The 26,507-nt window shown below is 49.3% G+C and overlaps 1 protein-coding gene across 2 annotated transcripts in view; it reads left to right on the top strand.

Annotated features, from left to right (window-relative positions):
* The window catches only part of TENM4 (teneurin transmembrane protein 4), an 801,941-nt gene that overhangs the window by 356,083 nt on the left and 419,351 nt on the right, over positions 1-26,507 (top strand). For both annotated transcript variants that reach the window (XM_066369554.1, XM_066369563.1), the window contains 2 exons: positions 15,141-15,428; positions 19,386-19,655. In XM_066369554.1, coding sequence (XP_066225651.1) covers positions 15,141-15,428; positions 19,386-19,655 — 558 coding nt within the window. The remainder of the gene's footprint in view (positions 1-15,140; positions 15,429-19,385; positions 19,656-26,507) is intronic.

Raw genomic sequence — 26,507 nt, 5'->3', positions numbered from 1 at the left:
TCTACCACCATCCCTAGCTTCCAGAGTTGTCCCAAGGATTTTGTCTAGACACGTGACACTCCCCTGGTGGTGTTTATATCAAGAGTAGTGCCTGTACATAGTAGATGCATAATCATTGGTAGGTGAATATGAATCTCAGCAGCATGCTACCTTATTTAAGGAAATAAAGACATTACATAGGAAATAAGTGATAAGCCATGGGCCAAAAACAGCATATAAAGTGTGACATCATAGCTAGAAATCACAAGATGCCACAGCAGTTTCTGATAATGAGACTGTTACTAGACTCTGGTTTTCAACCCGGGTGTTTGAAAGAGTGACATTGACCAAAAGAAACTTTTCCAGAGAATGATGACTGGATGGAAGCTAGGGGGTGGGGACCGAGTCAGAGGGAGGCGGAGAAATACTTATTCTAGATAACAGCCTAACATTCACCTCTACTGTTTATTGTTTATTTATGTATCGAGCATAGAGTTAAACATTTCCATCAGCTGTCTCATTTAAACCTCAACAACCCTGAAAAATGGGGTAGGTATGATCCCCATTTTACAGGAGGAGATGAGGTCGAGGTTCGAAGAGTTTATTTGTCCAAAGTCACACTGAATATACATGCTATGTTCAAGGTTCAAACCCAAATCTGCCTAACTCAAAAACCTGTTTTCTCAATTGACACTTTTATTGAGATCATCATAGTTCCCATGCAGTTGTAAAAAAAATAATACAGAGCTCTCCTGGCTGCCTTTGCCCCTGTTTCCCCATTAGTAGCATTTTGAAAAACCACAGTAAAGGAGCAGTTACAATCAAGATAGGAGCATTGATAAACACCAGTCCTTTGATTCCCATTTCCGCAGTTTTACTCGTACTTAATGTGGGTGTGTTTACCTCTATACTATTTTATCACCTGCAGCTTAGTGTATCCAGTGAAGATAGTAACTCTCTCCTTCACCATGAGTACCCCCCCTGCCCTTTCATTGGCACGCCCCCTCCTTCTCACCTCTGTCCCATTAGCAATGACTAATCTGTTCTCCTTTTCTGAAACTTTGTCATTTCAAAACTGGTATATAAATGGATTCATAGAGTATGTGACCTTTTGCAATTGGCTTTTTTTGACTCGGCACAATTCCCCGGAGAGTCATTTGTATTATTAATTCATTTCTTTTTATTATTGAATAGTATTCCATGGCATTCCACCATTTACTTAACCATTCACCTGCTGAAGGACAGCTGGTCTGTTTCCAGTTCTCAGCTATTAGCAATAAAGCTTCTATGAACATTGTACAGGTTTTTGTGCAAACATAAATTTTCATTTCTGAGGGATAAATGCCAAGAACGCAATTGCTAGGTTGTACAGTAATTGCATGTTTAAATTTATAGGAAACTGCCGCAGCTTTCCAGAGAGGCCGAGCTATTTTATATTCCTATCAGAAGTGTACGGGTGATTCCGTTTCTCTGCATCCTTGCAAGCATGTGGAGTTACCGCTATTCTTCATTTCAGCCATTGGGATAAGTGTGTGGTGATATTGTGGTTTCCATTGGTACCCCCCCACACCCCATTCTGGCTTTCATTTGCATTTCCCCAATGATCAGCGATGTTTTTCATGTGCTTATTTGCCATCTGTACATCCTCAGGAGCGAAATGTCTGCTTGTATCTCTTGGCCATTTTCTAATCGGATTGTCTGGGCTTTTTTTTTTTTTTACTGTTGAGTTTTGAGAGCTCTTTATATACTCTGGATCAGTGATTTCAACCTTTTTTATCTTATGGCACACATAAACTAATTACTAAAATTCCGCAGCACACTAAAAAATGCATTTGTTGACAATCTGACAAAAAAAAGTAGGTATAATTTTGATTCATTCACACAGGGTGGCTATTGTTGTGTTGGCTGTTGTCATTTTTTTATTTGACAGTTTAAGGGAAAAGAGGTCAGTGCCTCTGACTAAATAGTCAAGTTTTGCATGTTTTAAATATTCTTGCAACACCCTGGTTGAAAACCTCTGGGTTTGCAAATATTTTCTCCCACTCTGTCGCTTGTCTTTTCATCTTCTTCAGGTTCTTTCACAGAGTGCAAATGTGAACGTTGGTGAGGTCCGTTCTGTAGATTATTCTCCTTTTGGGGTTGTGCTTTTAATGCCAAGCTTGTGTGTACCACTGACCTCACCATTTCCTAGAGCCAGGGGAGCAAAGATTTTGTTCTGGGGAGGAGAAAGGAGGTGTGTTTGTGAGGTTTGAAAGCAGAGTTAGGGCTAGTAGGAAGGCTTTTGAAGGAAGCCAAGTCAAGCCCATGGGCAGGGCGAACTGTCTAAGGCCAGGCTTAGAGGATGAAGTATGTTAGGAGTAGATGGAGATCGAGCCAAGGCCGGCTGGCACCTGTGCAGACTCACAAGGGAATCCCATTGTCAGGTGAGGCTTGAGTGACGATGTCCTTTACGTTCCCAGCTAACGCTAAGAATCTGGAGAGTGGTGTGTGAATTACCTCTGTCTGTATTGGTGTGTCTAACGATTATGTCCCCCAGGAACTGTCTAGGTTGAGAAGTTTAGAAAGACTTTGCCATCCCGACTGTTTCCAGTTTGGGGCAGGTTGAACCAGGCTCAACAGGAGGTGGCCAGAAAAGTCACAAGACCCACAGCTGTCCTGCTAGAGGGATGAGGCACAGAGGCCAAAGGCCTGAGAGGGCTCAGTTTCAGCGGCTGGGCCAGCTCCTCACTCTCTGTTCCCATCTTGGCGGCCAGTCACGTGGCTGCCGGCCCCGCCTCCACCCCAGCAGCCTCTCCTTTTATCAGACTGCCAAGGAGAATCACTTTCTTTACGGCACTTAGGAGACTTAATTACCGATGGCGAAGTCCTTTGAGGCCTTGGATGAAAGAGTTGGGAGCAGAGCAAGGCTTGATTAGGCATGTAGAACCCTGGGCACAATTAGCTCCGTGAGAGAGCGGCCCTGCCTTTATCTGTCTCCAGTTCTCTGCAACTTATAGCAGCTCATTATTGAAATAAAAATCGCCTGACCACCCAGCTGCTGGAAAGAGGGCCCTAATATCTATTAAGTCTGCCTTTAATTATTGGAAATGGTGGCAGTTTCAGGCAATTAGGGTTTTCCCATCATTATGAGCCCTTTTCTCTGCCTCTTTGAGGCTTGAGTACACAGCAGTCTAAGTGAAAGTCTGCCAGAGTCTCTGCGCCTTCCCTGGCCTTCCTCCTGGACACCTTTTTGGGGACACCTTGGTGAACCAGCTTTGTCTGCTGTCAGGACCCCTCTGGCACCTCCCGAGGCGCTTAGGAGTCATTGCATCTGACAGAACTGCTTCCTGACAGTACTTTTAATCGTGTGTGTGTGTGTGTGTGTGTGTGTGTTTGGGGATATCAAGGCAGTCCCCAGGCATAAATTACACACGACCCCCTGACCCCATGCCACCCCACATTGCAGGAGAGAAAACAGAGGCCGTGAAAGGAAACACCATGAGGCTTCTGGCTCTGGGGCTGCCCTTGCCATGTGGCCATCACAGTCACAGCCTCCCAAGCCTCAGCTCCAAGCCTCACAGCCTCCCAAGCCTGCGCTGTTCTGCAAGGGCACAAAGCAGCTGCTACCTTCACAAATCTGGGGGGCTCATGTGGCTCCAGGGAGTTAGTGTTACAATTAAGAGTCTCACCATTTACAGAGCCTCTAAAGTAAGGCCTGCGCTCTTTGGCACTGGCTGTGCCCGTGGGTTCTCCCTTCTCACCCTTCACCCCTCGCAGTGTAGAGGCTTAATGCAGGAGCCCCAGTAATTGCAGATTAAGCCTTGGACACAGGAGGGGATGTGCGATTAATCAGCCCAACTATCTCTCCTCTCCCTCTGATTATCTCATAATATAGTCCCAGAATAAGCCCATAGAAAATCAGAAATCTGTGTGGGGCCTTTGTACACTTTTTACAAAGAATAGGCACTCTTACAGCCTGGGCTTTGGACTTGACCCTGGAATGGGTTTTCTAGGGAGAAGAAAGGGGGTCCCTTCCACTGGGGACTGGAACAGAACATCATTGCTCAAGGTTGTGTTCATGGAGAAACTCAGCCCCAGCAGAGAGCCAGATCACCCAGAAACCTGCATAGGTATGCTTCCCAGAAAGCCATGTGGGGCTGGGCTGCCCCGTGGGAATACTGTGTAGGGTGCCGAAGAGAAGTGCACGGAGGATATTTCTACTGCACCAGGAGGTTCCCAGTGGTTCTAGCCAACCCCAGGAGAGAGGCATGTGGATGTGTGTGAACACCCCTCTCTCCCTGGCCCCTGGCTCACTCCCGCTCAGCCTTTCAGCCTCAGCTCAGGTGTCACCTCCTTCAGGGAGCCTCTGCTGCCCACCCCACCCAAGCCGGTCTACCCTCTCTGTTCCCAGACTGTGAGTTGCTCCTTTGTGTACACTGTGCTGCAGTCACCTATAGATGTGTCTGTCCCTCTGATTGCATCTGGTCCGGCCCCATTGTCCTCAAACCTCAGGGTCTTACAGAGCCTTATTAGACAGGAAAGAGGGAGCAAGAGGGACCATGGGAGGGTCAGTGGAAAGGTGAGAGTGATGGAGGAGTGATGGTCAGTCTGAGGAGGAAACTCAAGGACACACGGACTGGCCCATCTTTAGTCTTGAAGAGCTATTGCCAGGGCACAGCCATTGGACTTATCTTCTGAGACCCCAAGGAGTAGAGCTGACCCTACAGAGGGAGTTAGAAGGAGGCAGGTTTCCATGCCAAGAAGTACGGTCAGAGCTCTCCCTGGAGGTAGTAAAGTCCCCAGCTTTAGCTATGGTGTGACCAACAGTATGAATGGGACCAAGGGAGTTCAAATATCACGATGTATGAACCAGCTGACCCTTGATGGTACTTTCAGTCATACAATAATAAACACATTTTCCTTATTTTTTTTCCCCTCTGTGCCTACATATACCCGACTGGTATCCACCCGGCATGCCCACCAGGGGGCGACACTCGGCCCCTCTGGGGCATTGCTCTGCTGCAACTGGAGCCATTCTAGCTCCTTAGGCAGAGGCCATGGAGCCGTCCTCAGTGCCTGGGACAACTTTGATCCCATGGAGCCTTGGCTGTGGGAGGGAAAGAGAGAGACAGAGAGGAAGGAGAGGGGGAAGTGTGGAGAATCAGATGGGTGCTTCTCCTGTGTGCCTTGGCCGGGAATCTAACCTGGGACTTCCACACACTGGGCTGACACTCTACCGCTAAGCCAACTGGCCAGGGCCAATAAAGACATTTTCTGACATCAAGCTGCTACCATTTGTAAAGGGGCATCAATGGCTGATAGGTCGCTTTGAGAGGGGAAGCATATAGACGCAGGAAACCACAGACCTCGTGTACCTCCTGTTGGCTGAGGGCCTGCTGTGTCCCCGGTCCCATGCGTGCTCAGCCCTGTGAGGGGTCAGGGCAGCTCTGGCGAGGGCTCCCTGGCTTGGGATCAGAGGAGCGAGACCATACAGCAACCGCCTGCCCTTCGAAACCTGGCTTGTGACAAGCCCTCCAGTAGAAGGGCAAGATGGCTCCTGTGCAGCAGCACCATCTGTCACCTGCCTGCCAGCCGCTGATTACGGAGGTCCCCACAGCCAGCCTGGGCACACAGCCACACTTTGCCACGATCCCGAGAAAGCCCTTGCCTGGCCCCAGTGCGACCTCTCTGAGCAGGGCTCCTGTGGAGAAGCAGCGGGGAAGACCCTCCTCCCAGAAGGCTGGCCAGGTGCTAACACGCTCTGTCAGAGGAATTAATGCTGCTAACAAAACAAAGTGAAAGAGCACATTGAACATTTAAGCAAATTAGAATAAGGAATGACCTGGGTGGGAAGCATATAGGTTCTGGTGAAGAGCATGAGCCTGGGGTCGTGCAGACCCAGGCCCTGCCACTGCCTTGCTGTGGCCGTGTGGGCAAGGTACTTAACCTCTGTAGCTCCTGGGCTTCATCGTCTATGCGGATGGTTTAGGGGTGTGGTGAGGATTAAATGAGGTGATGCGTGTAAAGACCTTGCCACAAGCCACCATTAGTATAACTACTGTCTCACTGTTTAAAAGGGCAAGGATTTCCCTACAGTGACAGGGACAGAGAAGTGTATAACAGGGAGTACAGACTTGGAAGCCAGACCTTCCAGATCCCAGTGTCGGCATATTGTATGACCTTGAGCATCACTTTGTTACTCTGAAGCTCAGTTTCCAAGTCTGTAAAGTGGGTATAACGATGCCTACTTTTTCTGGTGTGCATGCCCAACACAGTACCTGACATAGAACAGGTGCCCCCTCCCCCCTGGCATCCACCGTCATATCACACAGGAGCCTAAAATATTGATAGAAGACTCGCAAGACCATACTTTGAAGGTCTAAGGCAAGAAAAAATGCATTACAATTTTACACACACACACACACACACACACACACACACTTCCCAGGGCTTATATAGAACACATACAGAGCATGTGTGTTCTACATATGCTCTGAAATATTTATGGGCCCTTTCTGACACACAAAGAACTAAAAATACCACTGTCTGCTTATGTTAAGGAAAACTTCTGTTTCTAAGATTTCCAGAAAACCCAGGGTGGTAACAGCCCCCGTTTTCCCGGAGGGCTTTGGCAGGGCCGAGGTGCCTCAGCAGTGCTGTGCATCTGACGAAGTCTCCCTGAGAATGTTCTAGGCCCCTGCCCCTCATAAATATTGCTGGAGCTCAAGCATAGGGCCCACGTTAACTCCTTGAGTTTCTCCCCACACATGAAAAGCTTTGTTTCTGCATCTCCCCTCCTCTCCATCAGTCCCACACCATTACAGTTCCTCTCGGCCAGATCCTGCCCACCCCAGCAGTGCCGCCCCCGCCCACCAGCACCCTGAGGAACAGCTGGATGACACTCCCCCCAGGGGTCTCAAGATCAAGGCTTTCTGCCACATGCACATTTGCATGTTTTTGTCCACTTATATTCTAATCATTCATGGAAATCCCTTTCTTTCTACTGGGCTGCTCACTCCTCGCCTCTCCAGCTTGATCTTGAACCCCTTGCCCTCCCTGGAGGCTGGACTTCAGGAATAACTGGGCCCGTCTGTCGCCACGTTCTCTCACACCTCCAAATTTCATCCCTGCTGTCACCCACTGAAGTGTTTCCAAACTGTAGGTTGGCAACCCATCCATAATCCCATTTTAGTAGAATAGAGTAAAATAGAAAATATCAGATTTCACTCTTGAGGAAATGTTAGGCACGGTTTTTGAAATTTGTGTTTTAGTTGGAAATTTGTAGATTTCTGTATGTACTAGATTGTGAACTAAATGTCTTTTTACTGTAGGTCCGAGAAGTTGGAAGGGCCATAGAGTTAGACTTCTTTTCTCTTCTTACCTCAAAACTGCCTAGCCTAGATCACCTTAGTCTGACACCTTTTGGTCATGGTTTCTCTGGGCAGTGGCCCTGCTTGTCTCCTCACCTCTGGCCCACCGGGCCTGCCTCAGAGACCTGTGGTGACCTTCTCCCGCCTCTCTCCCTGTTTGACTCACCCACTGTCCTCCTGAAGCTCCAAGGAGTAGCCAGCTCGTTGGCCTTGTCCCCTGAGGCCTCACACAGACTGGGAGCACCAGGGAAGGTGGCTCTATTGTGGGGAGGAGGGGAGGCAGAAGAAAGGGAGGAGGGGGAACAAGAGAGCCTTAGGGTGTCACCTCCATCCATCTTTCTCAACGCTCAGGACAGAAAAGGTTTCTGGCAATTATTTACCAAATGAATTAACCTACGGTGCTAGGTGTGGAATACTTTTCTTCAGGTTTAAACATTTTCTCTGGTTCCATCCAGACCCTGACATGTGATCTAGAATAAGTCACCGTCTCCTTGAGCTTGTTATCTCATTTGTAATGTAAGAGTAAATAAGAGAATATATAAAATAAGAGGATACTCTCTATCTGCACAGTTGTTGGAGGGATTAGGAATAATCTGTACAAAGTACCCGGCACAGGATAGGTGTTTGACGCTCTTTTCCTTTATTGTCGTTGCCTCTTTTGCTTTCTGAGATGATACCCTGACCATGTCACTACTCTTTCTCTCAGGCCGCCCCACACTCACACGTCTGTTCGAGCCTTCCAGATCCATTCAAGCCTAGCTCCAGTGAAAAAAAATAAAACCCAAAATGTGGATTTTAGAGTCACTGGGTTCAGGTCCCAGTGCTGTCTCTTACTGGTGGTGTGACCCTAATCAGTCAACATGAGAAATAACTTAGGTTCTCGTGGGGAGGTGAGGTCACGTGAAAAACAGAGCTCAGGGCATATATGTTTCTTCCTTTCTCTCATCCCGGGGCCACGCTCCTTCCCCGTAGACAGACCAAGCTGACCCCCACGTCAGGTTTGGAAAGCACGTCAAACTGCAGTTCATGCTTGATCAAAGCTCTCGTCCTTGTGCCCTGTGGCAGACACCCAAAGAGAAGGTGAGCTGTCCCTAGAAGGCTGGTGTCCAGCCCAGTGCCCAGCCCGAGACTGGTCTGGAACAGGTTGTGGAAACAAACTCCTCTCTGCAGGCTCCTTTGTGGCCCTCAGGCTTTACCCGGAGAAGGGTTTCAGCAAGCCACACCTGAGAGCAGGCCTGAGTCCCACACATCATGCACATGCGGCCTTGGCCAGCACCGTCCCACGGGGCCACATGCCCTTTGTCTTGGTTGTAAACCTCAGCTGGGGCCCCTGTCCGACCCTTCATGCTCACTCAGCCTGAGGCCTGCAGTGACTGAGCTGCTGGTCATGTCCTTCTGCTGTGTGTTTGTACCCAGCTTCTCAGAACATACTCAATCACTTGAGTTACTCTGTGTTTAAAGCAGTTACATGATTTGTTAGTTAAAAACAACAGCAAAGTAATAAAGATGGTGATGATGGCATTGATAGTAATAATTCTCCTATGCCGTATGCCTACAGGGATCAGGTATATTACGATTCACAAAGCATCCTACAAACCCGGCGTCCTGGGATAAGGGGCTTGCCCGGAGTCACACAGCCAGAAAGCGTATGCAGCAGACCATCTCCTAACCTGAGCTCATTTTGACTATTGCTGTGCATGGCAGAGGGTTTTAGGAAAAAAGATGTGGCAATGGATGGATCCAGCTCTTTTAATTTACTGATTGATTTTAGAGAGAGAGAGAGAGACATCAATTTGTTGGTCCATTTATTTATGCATTTGTTGGTTGATTCTTGTGTGTGACCAGGGATCAAACCCACAACTTTGGTCAGAGGATCAGGACGATGCTCTGACCCAGCTACCCAGCCAGCGCTTGGATCCAGCTTTTGACTCAGTTCCTGCCTGTGTGGTTTTAAGAAAGTTATTTAACTTCTTTAAGCTTTAGGTTCTTCATCTGTAACATGGGACCAATACACAGACTATCCAAAAAGCATTCTGCCAAGCACCTGGCCTATGGCACACGCTGAGTAAGTGATAGCTGTTGGTGTTATTAGTTTCATGGTGATGATAACAATAATTACTGATAGTGAACCGGAGAGCGAGAGGTGAAGCTGCACCATAGGTCAGGACCCCCGCAGGATACAGAACTCAGCCCAGATGGTTTAAATGAACAGACTTTAATAAAGAGACACAGGTGTGGGCAGGTGAAGGTAGCCAATCAGGATGGTGAGACACCCAGCGTCTTTCGGCAGCAGGAAACTGGGATATTCCTGGGCCTGGACAGGGGAGGACAGGAAAGGATGTTCGCAGAGCCCAGGAAGAGCTGGAGGCCTGGAAGAGGGGCCACCCGGGGGGAGATGGAGAGGACCACTGACTACAAAGCAGGCAGAGAGCAGGGAAGCATCACCCTGCTCCCTCTCCCACACCCTCCTGCCCCCAGGTGCCTCCCTTGGGTGAACCCAGTCAACAGCACAGGCAGAGGCTCAGGTCGGGCTGTCTGAGAACTGGCAGGCAGCTCTGCGTGACAGAAATAGAGTGTGGATCTGGGAGAGAGGCAGTTTCGGATAGTAGGTTGTTCTGTGAGCTGTGAGAGGAAGTAGAGGGAGAATTAGGGACGGTCGGACTAATGGATTTAGGGCCAGTAGGCAGTCGCCGCTCAGCAGGGTAGGGAGGGACTGACATGTGTAAACAAATGTGAGCTCGCGCTCTGTCCCCAGCCATGGGCGGGGCAGGTGGTGGTGGTGGTGAAGCCCCAGGGTCTGAGCGAGGCGCCCGTCCCCAGAGCCCTCCCCTCCCCGCCTCCCGCCGGGTCTCAGCATCACTGCACTGCAGACCTCGCTCTGGGGAGATTTCTCCACCGTCACGTCTCACATCCCAACCTCTTCTTTATCTCTAATAAAGGCCAGGCTGAGTGTGAACCATGACCAACTTCCCATCTGTTTCAAAAAAGTGAATATTTACTGAATTACTTTATTAAGTCTAAAATGAGGAAAAATAAAAGGAAACGGGAGCGAGGCAAAGGTGCTCCCTGCTTCTGCTTTCTGAATAACCATTTGTAGTTACTGAATCTGTGCCTTGAAGCCAATGGCTTCGGTCAACAGGCACACATTGATAAGAAGACAGTCATTCACCAATTAAACAGCCTAAAACGTGTCTCAGCTTATTAACATATGTTTCTGAGGGGATGTTCCTTTTCCAATTATAGCTGACACCTAGCTGGAGACTTATAAAGTGTGCCTTTTAGGATTAAGAAAAAAAAAAGTGTGTGCGTGCGTGCGTATGTATATACATACATGTATATGTACATGTGCATATGTACACATACATACATGTGTGTGTGCATATCTACATATATGTGTACACATGTGTGTGCACATACATGTATATGTAGGTTTGTGTACATATAACACAGACATAGACAACAGTGTGGTACTAGCCAGAGGCCAGGTGGTGAGGGGCAGGTGAAGGTGGGCAAAAGGGAGGACAATAGGGATGTGAGAGAGTTTGCTCGGGGTGATGGGCACACAGTGCAGTGTGCCGATGCTGGTTTGTTGAGTTACACACCTAAAACCTGTACCCCAATCAGTTCAATTTAAAAACCAAATTTAAAAAGTGACCAAGTATGCCTTTGAAAAATAAAATGTGGGTTTTTTTCCTGATGATAATAACCGCTAGCATGTATTCAGCCCCAGTATGTATCAGAGACCATATGTCCCAGGGCATGTGTTAATTCATTTAATCCTCAGAACAACCCCAACAGGTTGGTACTACTTTACAGAGGAGGAAACCAAAGCACAGAGTGGTTAAATAATTTGTCCTAGGTCACACAGCTGCTAAGTGGGGGGCATATACTTCAAACCCAGGCTGCCTTTTAAATTAAAATAAAGAAAAACATCTAAGCAATGCATTTCATTTCATCTTAGATGTATCTGATACGTATTTACTGAAAGTTGAAAATTTCATATTACTTAACATTGTTAAGAAGAAAAGAAGTTCACGTGTTTACTTACCCAGCAGACACTTCCTGAGTCCTGTGGATGCCAGGACTGCCGTCAAGGAACTGCTGTCAACGGGAGAGGCAGACGTCTAGTTAGGGGGATATTCTGTGATGCAGCAGCATGCAGAAAGGTGGAGAGACCACAGAATGAATGTCCAGAAAGTGGCTCAGTGAGGTAGAAGTAAGCCAGGCCAGAAATCGAACAGCTTTCTGATCATGAAACCGGAACTCACCCTGAAGGCTCTGCAGGGCTGCTAGTGCGCATCAGCAGGGCAGTTTCATGACCTGGGCTCAGGAAGCTCATCTGGCACAGCATGTAAAGGCAATGCATCCTAGCGGCTATATCCATGTGCCAAGTTCAACCACCAGGGCCAGAACTGTGGCTCCACCACTCATAAGCTGTGTCACCTTGGGCAGGACACTTCACCTTGCAATTCCTCATCTGTGATTTGCAATCATAGTACCTATGTCACTGGATTGAAGTGAGGATTAAACTGTTACCACATAGTATTAGTAAAAGTAAGTACTCAATAAGTAACAGCTACTACTATTATTATATTGGTTATTAATACCATTAATAATATTAATAATTAGTGACTCCTATTAATAATGACTAACATGACTTGAGTGCTTAGTCATTATTATTATCACCATCACTGTGGCTCAGGAGGATTGGTTGAAGGTAAAGGGTCAGAGGTCGCAGGAACTAAACAGCAGTCACCATAAATCTTCATCCAAATAAGACCAGAGCAGTGCTTTGGGTCAAAAGCTATTATTGGGTCATGATATCAATGCTGGGATTTATAATCAGCATTTTTTTTAAAGTGAAAGAGAATGAAATAGGAAATATCAGAATGCATTCATTGCTCATCCTTCAGTAGATTTGGTGTTGTGAATCTTATTTCCATTTTATATATTTAAACCCACACACTTACATACATAAGTATGTATTTCAGGTCACAATGTGAGATGCTTTTAAAATTAGAGATTGCAATCAGAGAGGTTTTATAGGCCCTGGAGCAGAAGGTATGATCACCGCCTTCCCTGTGCCCTCCCCTCGGGCCCTCAGAGGACCGTCGTCTTGTTAGTCCAAGTCAAGAGCTCAGAGCTCTGTCTTCGGGCCCCAGTAAGATGATTTGATTTCTGTGTATCCTAGGTCATACTCCTGTCTCAGCATTAGTTTCCAGGGGTACTTTAAGAATTGGGTCCCAAAAGTGTGACCTTCCCATGTAGACTGGCTCTAGTTACAACCCTAAGGCACTGTGGTCTGTTTAGTAATTCTGACTTTGCCATTAACTCACCATGTGGCATTGGGCAGGAGACTCTATGGCTCTGGGTCACTGTTGCCCCATGTATAAAATGGTGGTGAGAATCATTGCCTCATATGCTTCATGGTTATTATGAGGCACCAATAAAATCATAAATGTTTGCCTTCTTCTAAAATCATGAAGAACATGTAGAAGAAATTCTATAGTAGACACTTGGGACCCATGATACATCTCAAAACACCGAGCAGTAACCTCAGACATCCCCTAGTGGATCTAGCAAGCTCTTTAACAGGACAGAGTTTGCATCGGAGCCAAGGTAAGACCTGCCTAGGAGACAGCCTTTGGGGTCTTGGGAGGGAAGAGAGGGTCTTCAGGCCAAAGGGATGGCTCAGATGTCCATGATTAAAAGCAGAACTTAGAAATCACTAACCCTCCGTTATTGGCCTTTGCAATGATTAGCCTGCAAAGTATTTTGAAATTTCAAAAAAACAATAATGGATAACATTTAAACATCATACGTTTTATATACAAGTCCAAATTTCCAGCATATCTTAAAAATTCATAAAACAGCCTGACCAGGTAGTGGCACAGTGGATAGAGTGTCAGACTGGGATACAGAGGATCCAGGTTCGAAACCCCAAGGTTGCCTGCTTGAGCACGAGCTCATCTGGTTTGAGCAAGACTCACCAGCTTGAATCCAAGGTCTTGGCTTCAGTAAAGGGTCACTTGCTCTACTGTAGCCCCCGGTCAAGGCACATATGAGAAAGCAATCAATGAACAACTAAGGTGCCGCAATGAAGAATTGATGCTTCTTATCTCCCTTCCTGTCTGTCTGTCTGTCTGTCTGTCTCTCTCTCTCTCTCTGTCTCTGTCACACACACAAAAATTTCACAAGACACTCTGCACTCCTGCATCACAGCATTGACAGGCGCTGGGTGGCCACTGCCCTCTTGGATGGGCCCTCCCTCTCCTGTCGGAAGCCTGACCCCCACACAGATCCCATGGCAGCACTGCAGATCACAGCTCTCACTCTGTGGTTTCCCTAACATAACAGTTACACAGTGGAATGTTTTGTATTCCCATGTTGCTCTGAGAAGTGGAACAATGAAAGAAAGAACTGAAAAGGTTGTATATGTCAAAAAACCTAAACGTTCTCATTATACTTTGTGCAGGGTATTCTAGTTTCTTTCTGTGCTGACCTTCTGGCTATGTTTGCTACTCCAGAGCCAAAAGAAAACATTTGGAGCCTGACCTGTGGTGGCGCAGTGGATAAAGCGTCGACCTGGAAATGCTGAGGTCGCCGGTTCAAAACCCTGGGCTTGCCTGGTCAAGGCACATATGGGAGTTGATGCTTCCAGCTCCTCTCCCCCTTCTCTCTCTCTCTCTCTCTCCTCTCTCTCTCTCTCTGTCTCTCCCTCTCTAAAAATGAATAATAAATAAATAAATAAATAAATAAATAAAAAGAAAACATTTGGAAGAAGAAAGAGGGTACTTAAAAAAATCCTGGGGTGTCAGCAAAAAGGTCAAAATGGGGAAAAAAGGAGACTGCAAGATTAGGAGCTTTTCCACCAATCAGACATCCTGGCAACAGCCAAACATATGGAACAGGTACTGTCACCTCCCCAGGTGCTGATGGTGCCACTGATAAGGTGGCGAGTCTGAAGGTGAGGAAGTCTTCTCTCTGGTCTGCATGGCAGTCAGAGATAGCTCAGCTAGAAGGACACTTTTGTGTGGTGAGAGTGAGAGGAAGGGGACTCAAAGGGACAGAACAGAACAGGAAAATCTTAAGCGTTAGAGCCAAGCAGACCTGGGTTCAGGTTCTGCCTTTGTTACTTACTGAACCTGTTTTCTCAACTGTCAGATGGGGATTGAATAGCTAGTTACTTAAACAAATGTGTATTAAGTGTGCCAGGATTCATGCTAGATCAGGAGTGAGCAAAACAACAGGTCAAGCCCTTGCTCTCAGAAGCTTTTGTATTAGTGGAAGAAGACAAATAATAAGCAAGTAATTAATTATCTGGTGGTGATAGTGTGGATTGGTTGTTTATACCTTGGCTTATTTTATGTAATGAGATAATATATGCAAAGTGTCTGAGTATAGTCATTCATTTTACAAATTCTTAACAAACCACTGTTCTGTGTCAGGCCCCGTAGCAGCTGCGTAAGTGATAGTACAAACACGTCATTCCTATTTTAGGGGGATTGGGAAAACCAGTGCCCTCTGGCCTTCCTTAGCCCTCTTGACCCAGACCGCTGGAGGACAGGCTGAGGCATCTTCATGGTGGAAAGGCAGAGGAGCAGAAAGAGACAGGATTCATCATTAGAGACTCTGGGGGCAAAGCTCCTGGTACTTTTGGCTGTGTGGCCTTAGAGCCGTGCCCCCACCTCTCCAAGCTCCAGGCCCTTCACAACATTGCAGGGTGAACCGAGGTCCAGGATGGACCAGGCTATTGTCTTTGTCTCCTGGGCCCATGCTCACGCTGCCTGTTCTTTGGTTTCCTGGCTCCAGACCGCTCAGCCCTAAGTGCAGCCCGGACCCTGTTCGTGGATGTGGAGGAGTGCAGGCCCGAGGCCATGGACGTGAAGGAGAGGAAGCCATACCGCTCGCTGACCCGGCGCCGCGACGCCGAACGCCGCTACACCAGCTCGTCCGCGGACAGCGAGGAGGGCAAGGCCCCACAGAAGTCCTACAGCTCCAGCGAGACCCTGAAGGCCTACGACCAGGATGCCCGCCTAGCTTACAGCAGCCGCATCAAGGACATGGTGCCGCAGGAGGTGGAGGAGTTCAGCCGCGCAGGTGAGGGCGGGCCTGGGCACAGAGCTGGGGCAGGTGTGTGCGCAGGTGTGTGAACAGGTGTGCCCCCGGGTGTGGGCCCTGGGACCAGAAAGGCAAGCGAGGGCGCAACAGCAACACCAAGCCTGCTATTTTGGCACCTGCCCTGTAGTTCATTCTTAGTTCATTCATTTTCATGCTCACCCGCTTCGTAGGCGTCATGAGGTGGTGACAAGCTGGGTGCCTGTCCTGTCAGACTGCCTGGGGTTGAGCTCAGAACCCCAGACTCTCCGCTAAGCCTCAGCCTTCACCTGTTCTATGGGCATGAACAGGTCTCTCCCTACTGCTCGGAATTGCTCTGAGGACTAATGAGATGACATGTTTAAGTGATAAGTTTGATAACACCAAAGAATTGAGTAAGTCTTATTTACTAGTTTTCTTATTTGTTTATATATTTATTCATTCTAGGGACACACCTTAACAGCTTTTTCTGTCAAGCACTGCCCTGATCTTGAGAGGAAGCTGAGACAGACCTGAAAACTTAGTAATTTGGGGACTTTCCTGGCAGCTGACTCCCACTCCTTCATTTCCTATACATAGCAGTCACTAGAGTCTATCCTTCCTACTCCAGAATACCTTAAAATCTGTCTCTCTTCTCCATCCTCTCTGCCACTGGTCTAGTCCAGGCCATTGTCATCTCTCTGGGAAGGTTCACCCCAACTCCTCTTTGCCCAGTGCTGCCCCCCGATGGACTATATTCTGCGCAGCAGCTGAAGTGAAGTTGAAAAGGACTCCCCATTGCCCTTAGCCTGAGCTCCCTAACCTGGCTTCCTAGGGCTTTTCGATATTCGTTTGTCTTTCTGCACTGTTTTATCCCCTGACCCTCCATCTCACCACCCGTGCTGCAGACCCACTGGGCTGCTCATTGTTTCCATGCCTGCCATGGTAAATGCTTGTGTCCCAGTGCCTCTGCGATTCCTGCCATGGTAAATGCTTGTGTCCCAGTGCCTCTGCGATTCCTGCCATGGTAAATGCTTGTGTCCCAGTGCCTCTGCGATTCCTGCCATGGTAAATGCTTGTGTCCCAGTGCCTCTGCGATTCCTGCCATGGTAAATGCTTGTGTCCCAGTGCCTCTGCGATTCCTGCCATGGTAAATGCTTGTGTCCCAGTGCCTCTGCGATTCCTGCCATGGTAAATGCTTGTGTCCCAGTGCCTCTGCGATTCCTGCCATGGTAAATGCTGTGTCCCAGTGCCTCTGCGATTCCTGCCATGGTAAATGCTTGTGTCCCAGTGCCTCTGCGATTCCTGCCATGGTAAATGCTTGTGTCCCAGTGCCTCTGCGATTCCTGCCATGGTAAATGCTTGTGTCCCAGTGCCTCTGCGATTCCTGCCATGGTAAATGCTTGTGTCCCAGTGCCTCTGCGATTCCTGCCATGGTAAATGCTTGTGTCCCAGTGCCTCTGCGATTCCTGCCATGGTAAATGCTTGTGTCCCAGTGCCTCTGCGATTCCTGCCATGGTAAATGCTGTGTCCCAGTGCCTCTGCGATTCCTGCCATGGTAAATGCTTGTGTCCCAGTGCCTCTGCGATTCCTGCCATGGTAAATGCTTGTGTCCCAGTGCCTCTGCGATTCCTGCCATGGTAAATGCTTGTGTCCCAGTGCCTCTGCGATTCCTCTCTTCAGCCTGCAGAGCCTCGAGCCTTCGTTGAGGCCTGGAGGGCCCCTCCCAGGCCCTGAGTGTTCAAGCAGTCCTCCATGGTATGCCCTGCCCACTCCCCTTCTACAGGTAGGGCTAGCCAGACACAATGCTGTACAGTTTATATACACCTCGACATTGTTATTTAATCCTTACAACACCAAGCTGAGTCATTTGCCCAAGATCATAGAGGTAAAAAGAGATGTGCATATGCGCGCGTGCACACACACACACACACACACACACACACACACACCCATAAAAGCCTGACAGCCCACAGTAGGCCTGGATCCACAGGAAGGCTGCCCCTCAGGCTTAAAGGAGGAGGGGTCTTCTGCTCTCTCCCCGCTTGTGGGTTAGAGCTCAGACTCCGGCATCAGACAGACCTGGATTTGAACTCTGGTTCTGCCACTGTTCCTTCTCTCAGTGTCTTCCCCTGGGCAATGGGATGGTATGACGCCTCCTAACACGAGGGTGGTCAGAATAAATGATTCTCAATAAAGTATTTGACACAGTACTGGCTCAGAGCAGATGCTTCATAAAATACTGCCTACTACCAACTGTCATCTCCGGTCTCCATAAGGGGGAAGGGACAAAATGGTATCAGAGTTGTTCCCCAGCTCCATCCTGTCCGTAGTTGAGAGAGCGCAGTGAGCCCTGCCAGGTCCAGCTTGGCCCGGATGCCATCCGAGCACATGAGGCTGCAGGAAGAGCCCCTTCTTGTCTTTGTAAATAACAGACGAGAAACATTCCCATCTCATAGGCAGGCAGGGGCATTGTAGTGTATGAAGTACTCTCCCTCCCATTACCTCCCTGGGTCCTCAAAAAGATGATCACCCCATTTTAAAAACAAGAACACCGGTCCAGGTGATGTCACCAGTCCAAGATTGACCAGCTAAATGTTGAGTGAGGTGGGATGTCAACCTGTATCCTGGCCTACTCAGGAACGAGGCCAAAAGGACTTAAAGCAGACAGGAGGATGTCTCGTGTTTGGTGAACTAAATCTTCTGAACAAACACATCAGAGGGGCTGGGCTGGGCTGGCTGAACAGGCTGGCCGAGCCCTTACCGTCGGCCCTCACCGTGCGTTTCTCCAGGCCTGGGATATCTCAGCTCGCTTGTATTGACACTGAATCTGGCTGCTTAAGAGGGTACGCAGGGCAAGCCATATGGAAATCAATGCAGCCAGGGCTGTTTATTGCAAATAAATTTGATTTTTCACTTAATGTAGCAGTCATTCTTCATAATGTGTGGCTGGCCTCCCTTGAGAGGGTTGGCTCAGCGGAGCAGGAATACGGGATGGGGGTGGTGAAGGTGGGGGCGGGGTAGATAGGACAGGGGTAGGGGCAGGAGATCAGAGGGAGCAGACCAGGCATGCAGGAAGAGTGCTGGGCAGTGAGGGTGGGAAGCAGACAGAGAGGATTTAGGCTTCGATTTGGAATTTTCTTCTACTTAGGAGAGCAAAAGAGAAGAGCAGACTGGACTGTGACACAGAGGAGTGATATTCAAAACACTTAACATCTGGTCTGGCCCAGACCCTGGCCAGAAAGAATGTATTACTGGCCACTGAACAGCCCAGAGGCCCCTGCTGTGCTGAGGCTGCTGACTTTAACCTTTTAGTAACTGCTCCAGGGAGGAAATGGGAAGTTATCTCCTCATGGTGTTTGTGTTGGGGAGGGCGGGGCTTGTCGGGAAAGGTCTGGAGTAGGCAAGGAAGAGACTGTGGGCACTGCTGTATGAGGAGGCTTGGGCGGCAGGTCCTTATCTGGCAGTATGGAACTATTGCACGACGTTAACCTCCTTGCTAACAAGCACCATGCCCCCACCCCGACTGGAAGAGGAGACCCAAGGCCCTCTATTCAGTTTTGCAGACATTTATTGGGCTCTTCTAAGTCCCAGATTTTGTTCTAGGCACAGACATTTAGGAAGGAGCAAGGCGTGGTCCCTGGCCCCACTGAGGTCCCTGTCGTTGGCGTGCCAGATGTCTGGGACCACAGACTCTCAGAGGCAGCTCAGAGGAAGCAGCAGTGACTTCTACCCGCGGCGTAGGAGTAGGGGAGACTTCACAGAGGAGGTGCTATCTAAGTTGGCCCTTCTTTAAAAGATGTAGAAGGATTGGGGCTGGTGGGGAAAGGAAAGAAGGAGCCGTCCCATGGAGGGAAGACATGGCCACTGAAGGCACAGCGAGGTCATAGGACAGTAGCGAGTCCTGGGGTGGGGGACTCCGCTTCCGGTAGGGAGACCCTCCTCTGCACTCTAACCAAGCTCTCCTTCGTTTCCTCCCAGGAGCCAACTTCAGCCTCCGTGAGCTGGGGCTGGGGGAGGTGACACCGCCTCATGGGACCCTATACCGCACAGACATCGGCCTCCCGCACTGCGGCTACTCCGTGGGGGCCAGCTCCGACGCCGACATGGAGGCTGACGCCGTGCTGTCCCCTGAGCACCCGGTGCGGCTGTGGGGCCGGAGCACGCGGTCGGGCCGCAGCTCCTGCCTGTCCAGCCGGGCCAACTCCAACCTCACGCTCACCGACACCGAACATGAGAACACCGAGACCGGTGAGTGGTCTGCTTGGCCTGTGCCGGGCACCTGGGTTATAGGATCCGGGTTTTAATTGCAGCATTGATTTTATGCTCCATTGCTTAGGGCTCTGGTGAAGCTGGTAAGAATTGCTTTGCCGTCAGTGGTCAAAAGTCAGAGCCTCTTGCATAGTCACATGAAATAACTACCAGTTGGTGGCATGACAGAGATGGGGTCTCTGCTCTTTTCGGATGAGGGAGGTGCCTATAACGTGGGGTTATTGCTCACAAGGGGCCTGTGTATGAGGGAGCAGAGGGCCAGGGGACGCTGCTAGCCCACCCCCCGCAGCTTGTCCGGACTGCAGCCTCCAGACGCTCAGCAGTCCTGGGCAATCACCGTGGAGACTGCTTCACCCCAGTATCCTATGTTGAACAGAGGATGACTTTGAAACAAGAACGGTCGTGTTGGGGTAACTTAAGACTTGAGGTTTTGCTTTAACTTTCCCATATACGTAGATTTGGGAAAGTGCTAGCAGTTCTAGACTCTTCTTCTACTCTCATCTCTGCAGCCCCTTCTTCCAAGGCCGCCTTTCTGAGCTAGAGGAAAAGGGCATCTGGTTTCAGAATGTTCCTCCTTGCTGTCAGACCGGAGGGGCTGAGTTAGCTGCAGTCCTGCAGTTCGCTGCTGGGGGCCAGGGGCGGGGGGGAGTCTCCCTCCCTCTCGGCCTCTGTGCCCCGCCAGTCCTGGGCAGCTTTGTGGACCCCAGTCTGAGGAGGTCCCACTGGAGTCTAGCAGTGAAGATTTAGGGAGGGTGGCAGAAGCCAGGGACAGCCCCTCTGCCTGGAGGAGGCTTTTGTTTCTCAGAAGTCCAAAGAGGGAGCCTGCTGGTGCTTCCACCTCAAAGGCAGAAAGGGGATGTGGGGCGGGCAGTCTGATGAGAACTGCGAGAGCCACGCCAGGGACCGGGCCCCACTGGCTTCCATCTCCTGCTTCAGAGTTGAAGGTTTAGGCCAATTAATCTCGAAGAGGATGTCATTCCAGCTGGGCTCCACAGGATACGATTCCAGACTGGGGGTCGGGCAGAAGACCAGGTGAAGTCCTGGTCAGGAGGGAAGCTTATATCCTTAAAGAGTCAGGTGCAGCAGAGCTCCACCTCCACTTTGCCGCCCCTCCTAGATAGCTCGGAGGATTTCCCAGGTGGCCTGTAGACCTGTCCGCGGGGTGGGGGACCAGCAGGTCCGGGATACTGGCTTGGCAGTGTTACTCTCCCCTGACCTCAAACCAGCCCCCTGAGAGGGCCAATGAGCTCAGCACCTGAAGGCGATGCCCCGCCCTGCAATCGGGAGCCATCCACACGCCCTCACCCACCCTCTCACCAAGGCCCACGCCAAGCCAGCAGCCCCTCCTCTCCCTGTGGTCACCACGCACCAAGCCAGAGCACTGCCATGACGTGTGAGGCCTGTACAGAGAAGATGGCGTCTGATTAGCAGACAGGATGCTTCTGTTCCATCACTGACCCTGGGATGTGGCACTGGATACATTGGAGACTTTCTCTGGACCAACCTCAGTTTCCTCATCTACAAAACAAGTGGTTTAAATGAAATCAAAATTGATTGTATTCTGAGAATATTAATAGTTCTTAGATGAGGGAGGGAAATTACTCTGTGGTCAAATAGTATAGGAAAACTCAGTTAAAAGAATTTAAATTAGTTTCTTTGTGCAGGACTTTTCAGAGCTTTTAAAATATGTTAATGTGCATGCTCATGAATAAATTACCAAGGCAAGTTAGATACAACATTCCCCTCATTGAGCTGAGCATAGAACCCTTTATTCCTAGAGCATCCGCTGGGGTCGGTGTTCTAATGAACACTTTTGGGGAATAACTGACTTGAGTGATCTGCAGGCCATTCCTATCTAGGAGTCTGTAATCTGAAGTGTTTACATTAAGATGAAGGTGCAAAAGAGGAAGATGGTAATAACATTAATGGTTCGTAACTGCTGCTGATTCTCAGACCCCAGGCACAGTGCTAAATGCTTTAGCTACATGATCACATGATTACTCACCCTACCATCTTTTTGAAGTGGTTTTATTACCCTCCCCCTGCGCAAAATAAGGAAACTGCAGCACCGAGAGGTTAAGCAAACTGCGTAGGTCACACAGCTAACAAGATAGGGTTGGAACTTGGGCCTATGTGACTCTAAAATGTCTACTCTGGTAGCCCTAGTTATAGTTTCCTCTCAGGAAAAGGCTTGGTTTGTTTGTTCTTTTAAAGACTTCTTGCCATGATGACAAATGATCCCTTTTCCATACAGTCATGGCAGAAAGAGGTCCACACTGCCCACCTTATTGTATATTCCCTGAGAGCCGAATTTCTGCTGAATGAAGACTCTGTTGAGTGACAATGACATCATCCATGAGTCTGAAGAGCCTTAGCCTTTGATAATGGGGACAGGGAAATGGCTGCTTCCCCTGGCTGTCCACCCTCTCCTGATTATCCATTGCTGCACTGACCCCCACATGCTAAGCCCCACCGTGCTCAGGGAAGATGGGCAGGCAGAGGAGGTGGGCATGGGGATCTAACCGAGAGCCCTGGCCTCTGCATCCCTTCCAGACCTGGACTCCCCGAAGCCAGACACCCCACGGGTACCCTGTGCTTGTCCACTTTCTCCCAGTTGGAATGGCTCCCTTTGATCCATTGATGAGGTTGACAGTGCTCTTGCTCACATGGTTGTCTCCTCACTTCACAGCTGAAGGTGGGCTCAGGGAGGTGAAGGGCACAGGGGCCTCATCTGGTTGAGCAGAAGCCAGGCTCTCCTCCTGGTTCTTTCTCTCCCCCTCCCTCCCTGCCCCACACCCCACTTCAGTCTTCTCTCAGTCATCCTACTGGTCCCAGTTCCCCTTTTTCTGCGATGAGAATGCAAATGTTACCATCAGAACATGGAAAGCAACCCATCACAGTGTGGCCACTTTTCAGGGTTAGAGGAAAGACATACTGAGGACCTACTGTGTGTCAGGCCACTGCTCCTGTGCAATTGATTGCCTTGAACCCTCTAGACAACACTATGGTATTTCTGTCTCCCAGAAGTGAGAACAGAAGATCCAAGAAGGTCCACGGACCCATCAGGGAGTGTGCAGCCCGTGAGTCATCAAGTCAGCAAAGCTCACATTTGAACTCAGATCTCTCTGATTCTGTCATCTGAGCCCTTTGCCCAGCTCCATTTGAATCAATGAGAGTGTTGGACTCTCAAGGGAGGCCACCAAAAATATGTGACCAAGTTCTCAGAACTCCTTTCCAGATGCGAATACAAAGCATAATCGCCAGCAACTTCCAGCCACAGGAACTCAACTCCGCCTCCACCCGCGCCCGGCCTTGCATTAGTCAATAGTAATTGTCAACAGTATTGATAGCGGTGGAGGCTTTTGCTGAGGTCACAGTGATGTTGCATGCAGCTGCCATCAATAATAACTTTTATGGGGTCCATTAAAGCCAATTTCTGCCCCTGAAGGTTAATGTCAGCAGCTTTTATGTCACTGCTTAATATCCAGAATAAATACAGAATTGACTGGGTAATGTAAACACAAATCTTCCTCTTCAGGGCCACCAGGCAAAGCCACCCCCCACCCACACCCGCCTCCCCTACTGAGGGGCCAGCCTGCTGGAGGGGCAGGGAGGAGAAGCTGGCATCACGCCAGGCACACGGGTGGCATTTAATAAACATTTTCTAGAGAGCAAAGGTTCCAATGAGAGCTCCGTTTTCCCCCACAGGGTCAGGTGGGCACAGTGGCCCTTGTTGGTTCATTCTGTAGCCAAGCCCCTTGAGTGTGCCAAGCATTATTCTAGGAAGGAGGATCTAGATGGGTATCCGGGAGGTGGTGATATGACAGCCTGTGACCCAATCTGTAATTGGGGTCACTGGAGGGGTCGCAGGCAGTGTCGCAGAGTGGAAAGAACAGTGGTTCCAGAGTTTGTGAGGACACCTGGCCCTCAATTCTGGCTGTGCCATGTCCCAGCTCTGACATCTGGGGCGAGTGACCTCCCCTCCTCAAGTCCCAGTTTCCTAAAATGACTTGCCAGTGCCGACAAAGGGCTGGGAGAGAGCAAAAGGGGGAGCCAGTGTTTAAGGGGTGCAGAGGTTCGGTTCGGGCTGATGGAAAAGTTACACAACAACGTGAATGTACTTAAAGCCACTGAATTATACACTTAAAAATGGTTAAAAGGGTAATGTATGGTTTGCCACAATAACAACAAAGATATCAGCACGTCATCTTTCTCCCTTGAAGTGTTGCCATGAGCCCATACTACATTTGTGAAGTGTCTGTCCTGGTCCTTAATTCATGCTAGCTATTAGTATTCTTTTTTTTTTTTTTCAAGAGCTGTGGGATGACAGTAAAAGGAGCCATTTATTTGCCCTGAGGGTGCAAAGGCTCATTCCTTCATTCCACTCACGGTGTGCACCTGGGCTTGAAGGCTGAGGAGGATTTCACTGAGCTCAGGGGATCTGAGAGGCAGTCCCAGTAGACGCAATTGCGCATGCTTATGCTTAGATACATGAAGCGGCATGGTGGGTCTGGGGAATAGTGAGATTTTGCTACGTGCTTCAATTCCAGAGGCAAATTGAGGAATTCACTTAGAAAAGAAAGAATGAAACAGAATCACAGTTGCCCCCAAATTATCAAGCAGCCTGGTGTCAAAGGGGAAATTATTGGTTAACCTAATTAGGCAGCCAAATTGCTTATGCAGAGTCAGAAGATTAGGTGAGCATCTATCTCCAGAGCACAGTGAGAAAGAAGCTCATTACCAAGTTAACGCAATTTATCCTCTACTGTCCCTGGCTCCATGCTCATGAGACTTGGTTTTAAAAATCTATAAGAAGATCTATCATGAATTCCCTAAGTGGCCAGAGTACTGCAGCTACCCAGCCATTGTACTTCATCTAGGACAGGAAGCGGGCTCCCTCAGCTGGGGCAGGGATTGGAGCCCCACATTTGACTATGCTTTTGCTTGGTGAGCCAGCCCACACTCCCCCAGGAATGCACAATGCTTTCAGGGAGCTAGGGTCTCCCACTGGACAGTGTTATCCATGTAGGAAGGACTGAAAGGCCCCAGGTTCCTAAAAGGACTAGGAAGGGCCTAGTGGGGCCTGAGAATCTGGGAACTAGAAGAGAGCTTAGAGACATTGACTTCTAACTTTTTCCTGTTTTCTAGCCAAGAAAACTGAGATCCAGAGAAATTAGATGACTTGCCAATGATTGCACAGCCAGTGAATGGCAGAGCTGGGGTTGAGACCCAGACCAGCCTCACGCCAGTGCCCATTATCTTTATTGAGACCACTGCACTCTACAGTTTGTTCTATAGAAACTGGCTTTGTGATTTTTTTTTTTTTTTTGGTTTGGTTTTTGTTGGGTTGGTTTTTTTTCTTTGTATTTTTCTGAAGTTGGAAACGGGAAGGCAGTCAGACAGACTCCCGCATGCACCCGACCGGGATCCACCTGGCAAGCCCACCAGGGGGTGATGCTCTGCCCATCTGGGACGTTGCTCTCTTGCAACCAGAGCCATTCTAGCTCCTGAAGCAGAAGCCACAGAGCCATCCTCAGTGCCCGGGCCAACTTTGCTCCAATGGAGCCTTGGCTGGCTGTGGGAGGGGAAGAGAGAGACAGAGAGGAAGGAGGGGGGAGGGGTGGAGAAGCAGATGGGTGCTTCTCCTGTGTGCCCTGGCCGGGAATTGAACCCGGGACTCCTGCACGCCAGGCTGACACTCTACCACTGAGCCAACCGGCCAGGGCCTGGTTTTGTTTTTTTTTTTAATTAGCTCAATACATACAATATATATGATCTGAGAGATGATTCTAGCTGTTTCCAGAACAGAAACTTTTGTCAATGTGAGAAAGTTCCAGAACCCATTAAGAGTTGATCAGGAGCTAGAGGTCATACCAGGCCACTCTCAAATTGTGATGTGCTAGAGAATAGATTTTTAAAGTAGCAGTTATAGAGGTGTGAGGGGGAAAGTCCAGCCTGAGAAGGTCTCATGAAGAAGTGCTGGCCCCTGGGCTTCGAGGGTTGGAGAGGACTTGAACAGGTGAAGAGGGGGAAGAAAAGGGATTCTCTGTGAACAAAAGCATGGAGGTAGACAGACATAAATTGTGTCTCATGAGGCTGGAACATCGGGTGTGACTGGGACTATGAGGACAGGGTGTGCTGGGAGGGAAGGTCAGAGAATTAGGTGGATTATCTGTCATTTAACAACAATTTGTTGAGCACCTGCCGTGAGCCAGGTACTGTTTTAGGTATTCGGGTTCCAGCATGATCAACACAGACAAACCTGCCCTCTCATCAGTGGGAAGTGTGATGATAAATTTAACACCTAAATTATATAGGATGTTTCAAACTGTTCAGTGTTACAGAAAAGGGGACAGGGTGTGTCAGTGTAGGAGAGGGCTTATAGTTCTAAATGTGTTGGCCAGAGATGGCTTCACCGACAAGATGACATGTGAGGCAGGCAAAGGAGAGTGCGGAGGGAGTCTGGAGGCAATGCAGTCCTGGCAGAAGGAGGGACAGGTTCATGGGACTCACGGCAGGAGCGTGTCTGGCTTGTTTGAAGAGCGGCAAGGAGGCCAGTGTGGCTGGAGTAGGGGAGGAGGCCCAGGGTGATGTGGGGAGGGTCGCATGCAGGCCATTGCCCAGGGCGCCGGGGGAGGGCTCTGAGCTGAGGAGGACAGGGTCTGACCAATACTTGCACAGGCTCCTCCTGGAAGCTGTATTGAGCTCTGGTGGGCTATGTTGAATTGGGGGGCTACTGCAGTCATGCCAGAGACAGGACGAGGGCTCGGTCAGGAGGAGACATGGAGGCAGTGAGGTGGGCTCAGGACCTGGTGAAGGGATCCAGGTGAC

This window comes from Saccopteryx leptura, chromosome 1 (assembly GCF_036850995.1).
Source record: "Saccopteryx leptura isolate mSacLep1 chromosome 1, mSacLep1_pri_phased_curated, whole genome shotgun sequence".
Classification (NCBI taxonomy): Eukaryota; Metazoa; Chordata; class Mammalia; order Chiroptera; family Emballonuridae; genus Saccopteryx; species Saccopteryx leptura.
Note: the sequence above shows the minus strand (reverse complement) of the source record. Positions and strands in the feature narration are given on the sequence as shown.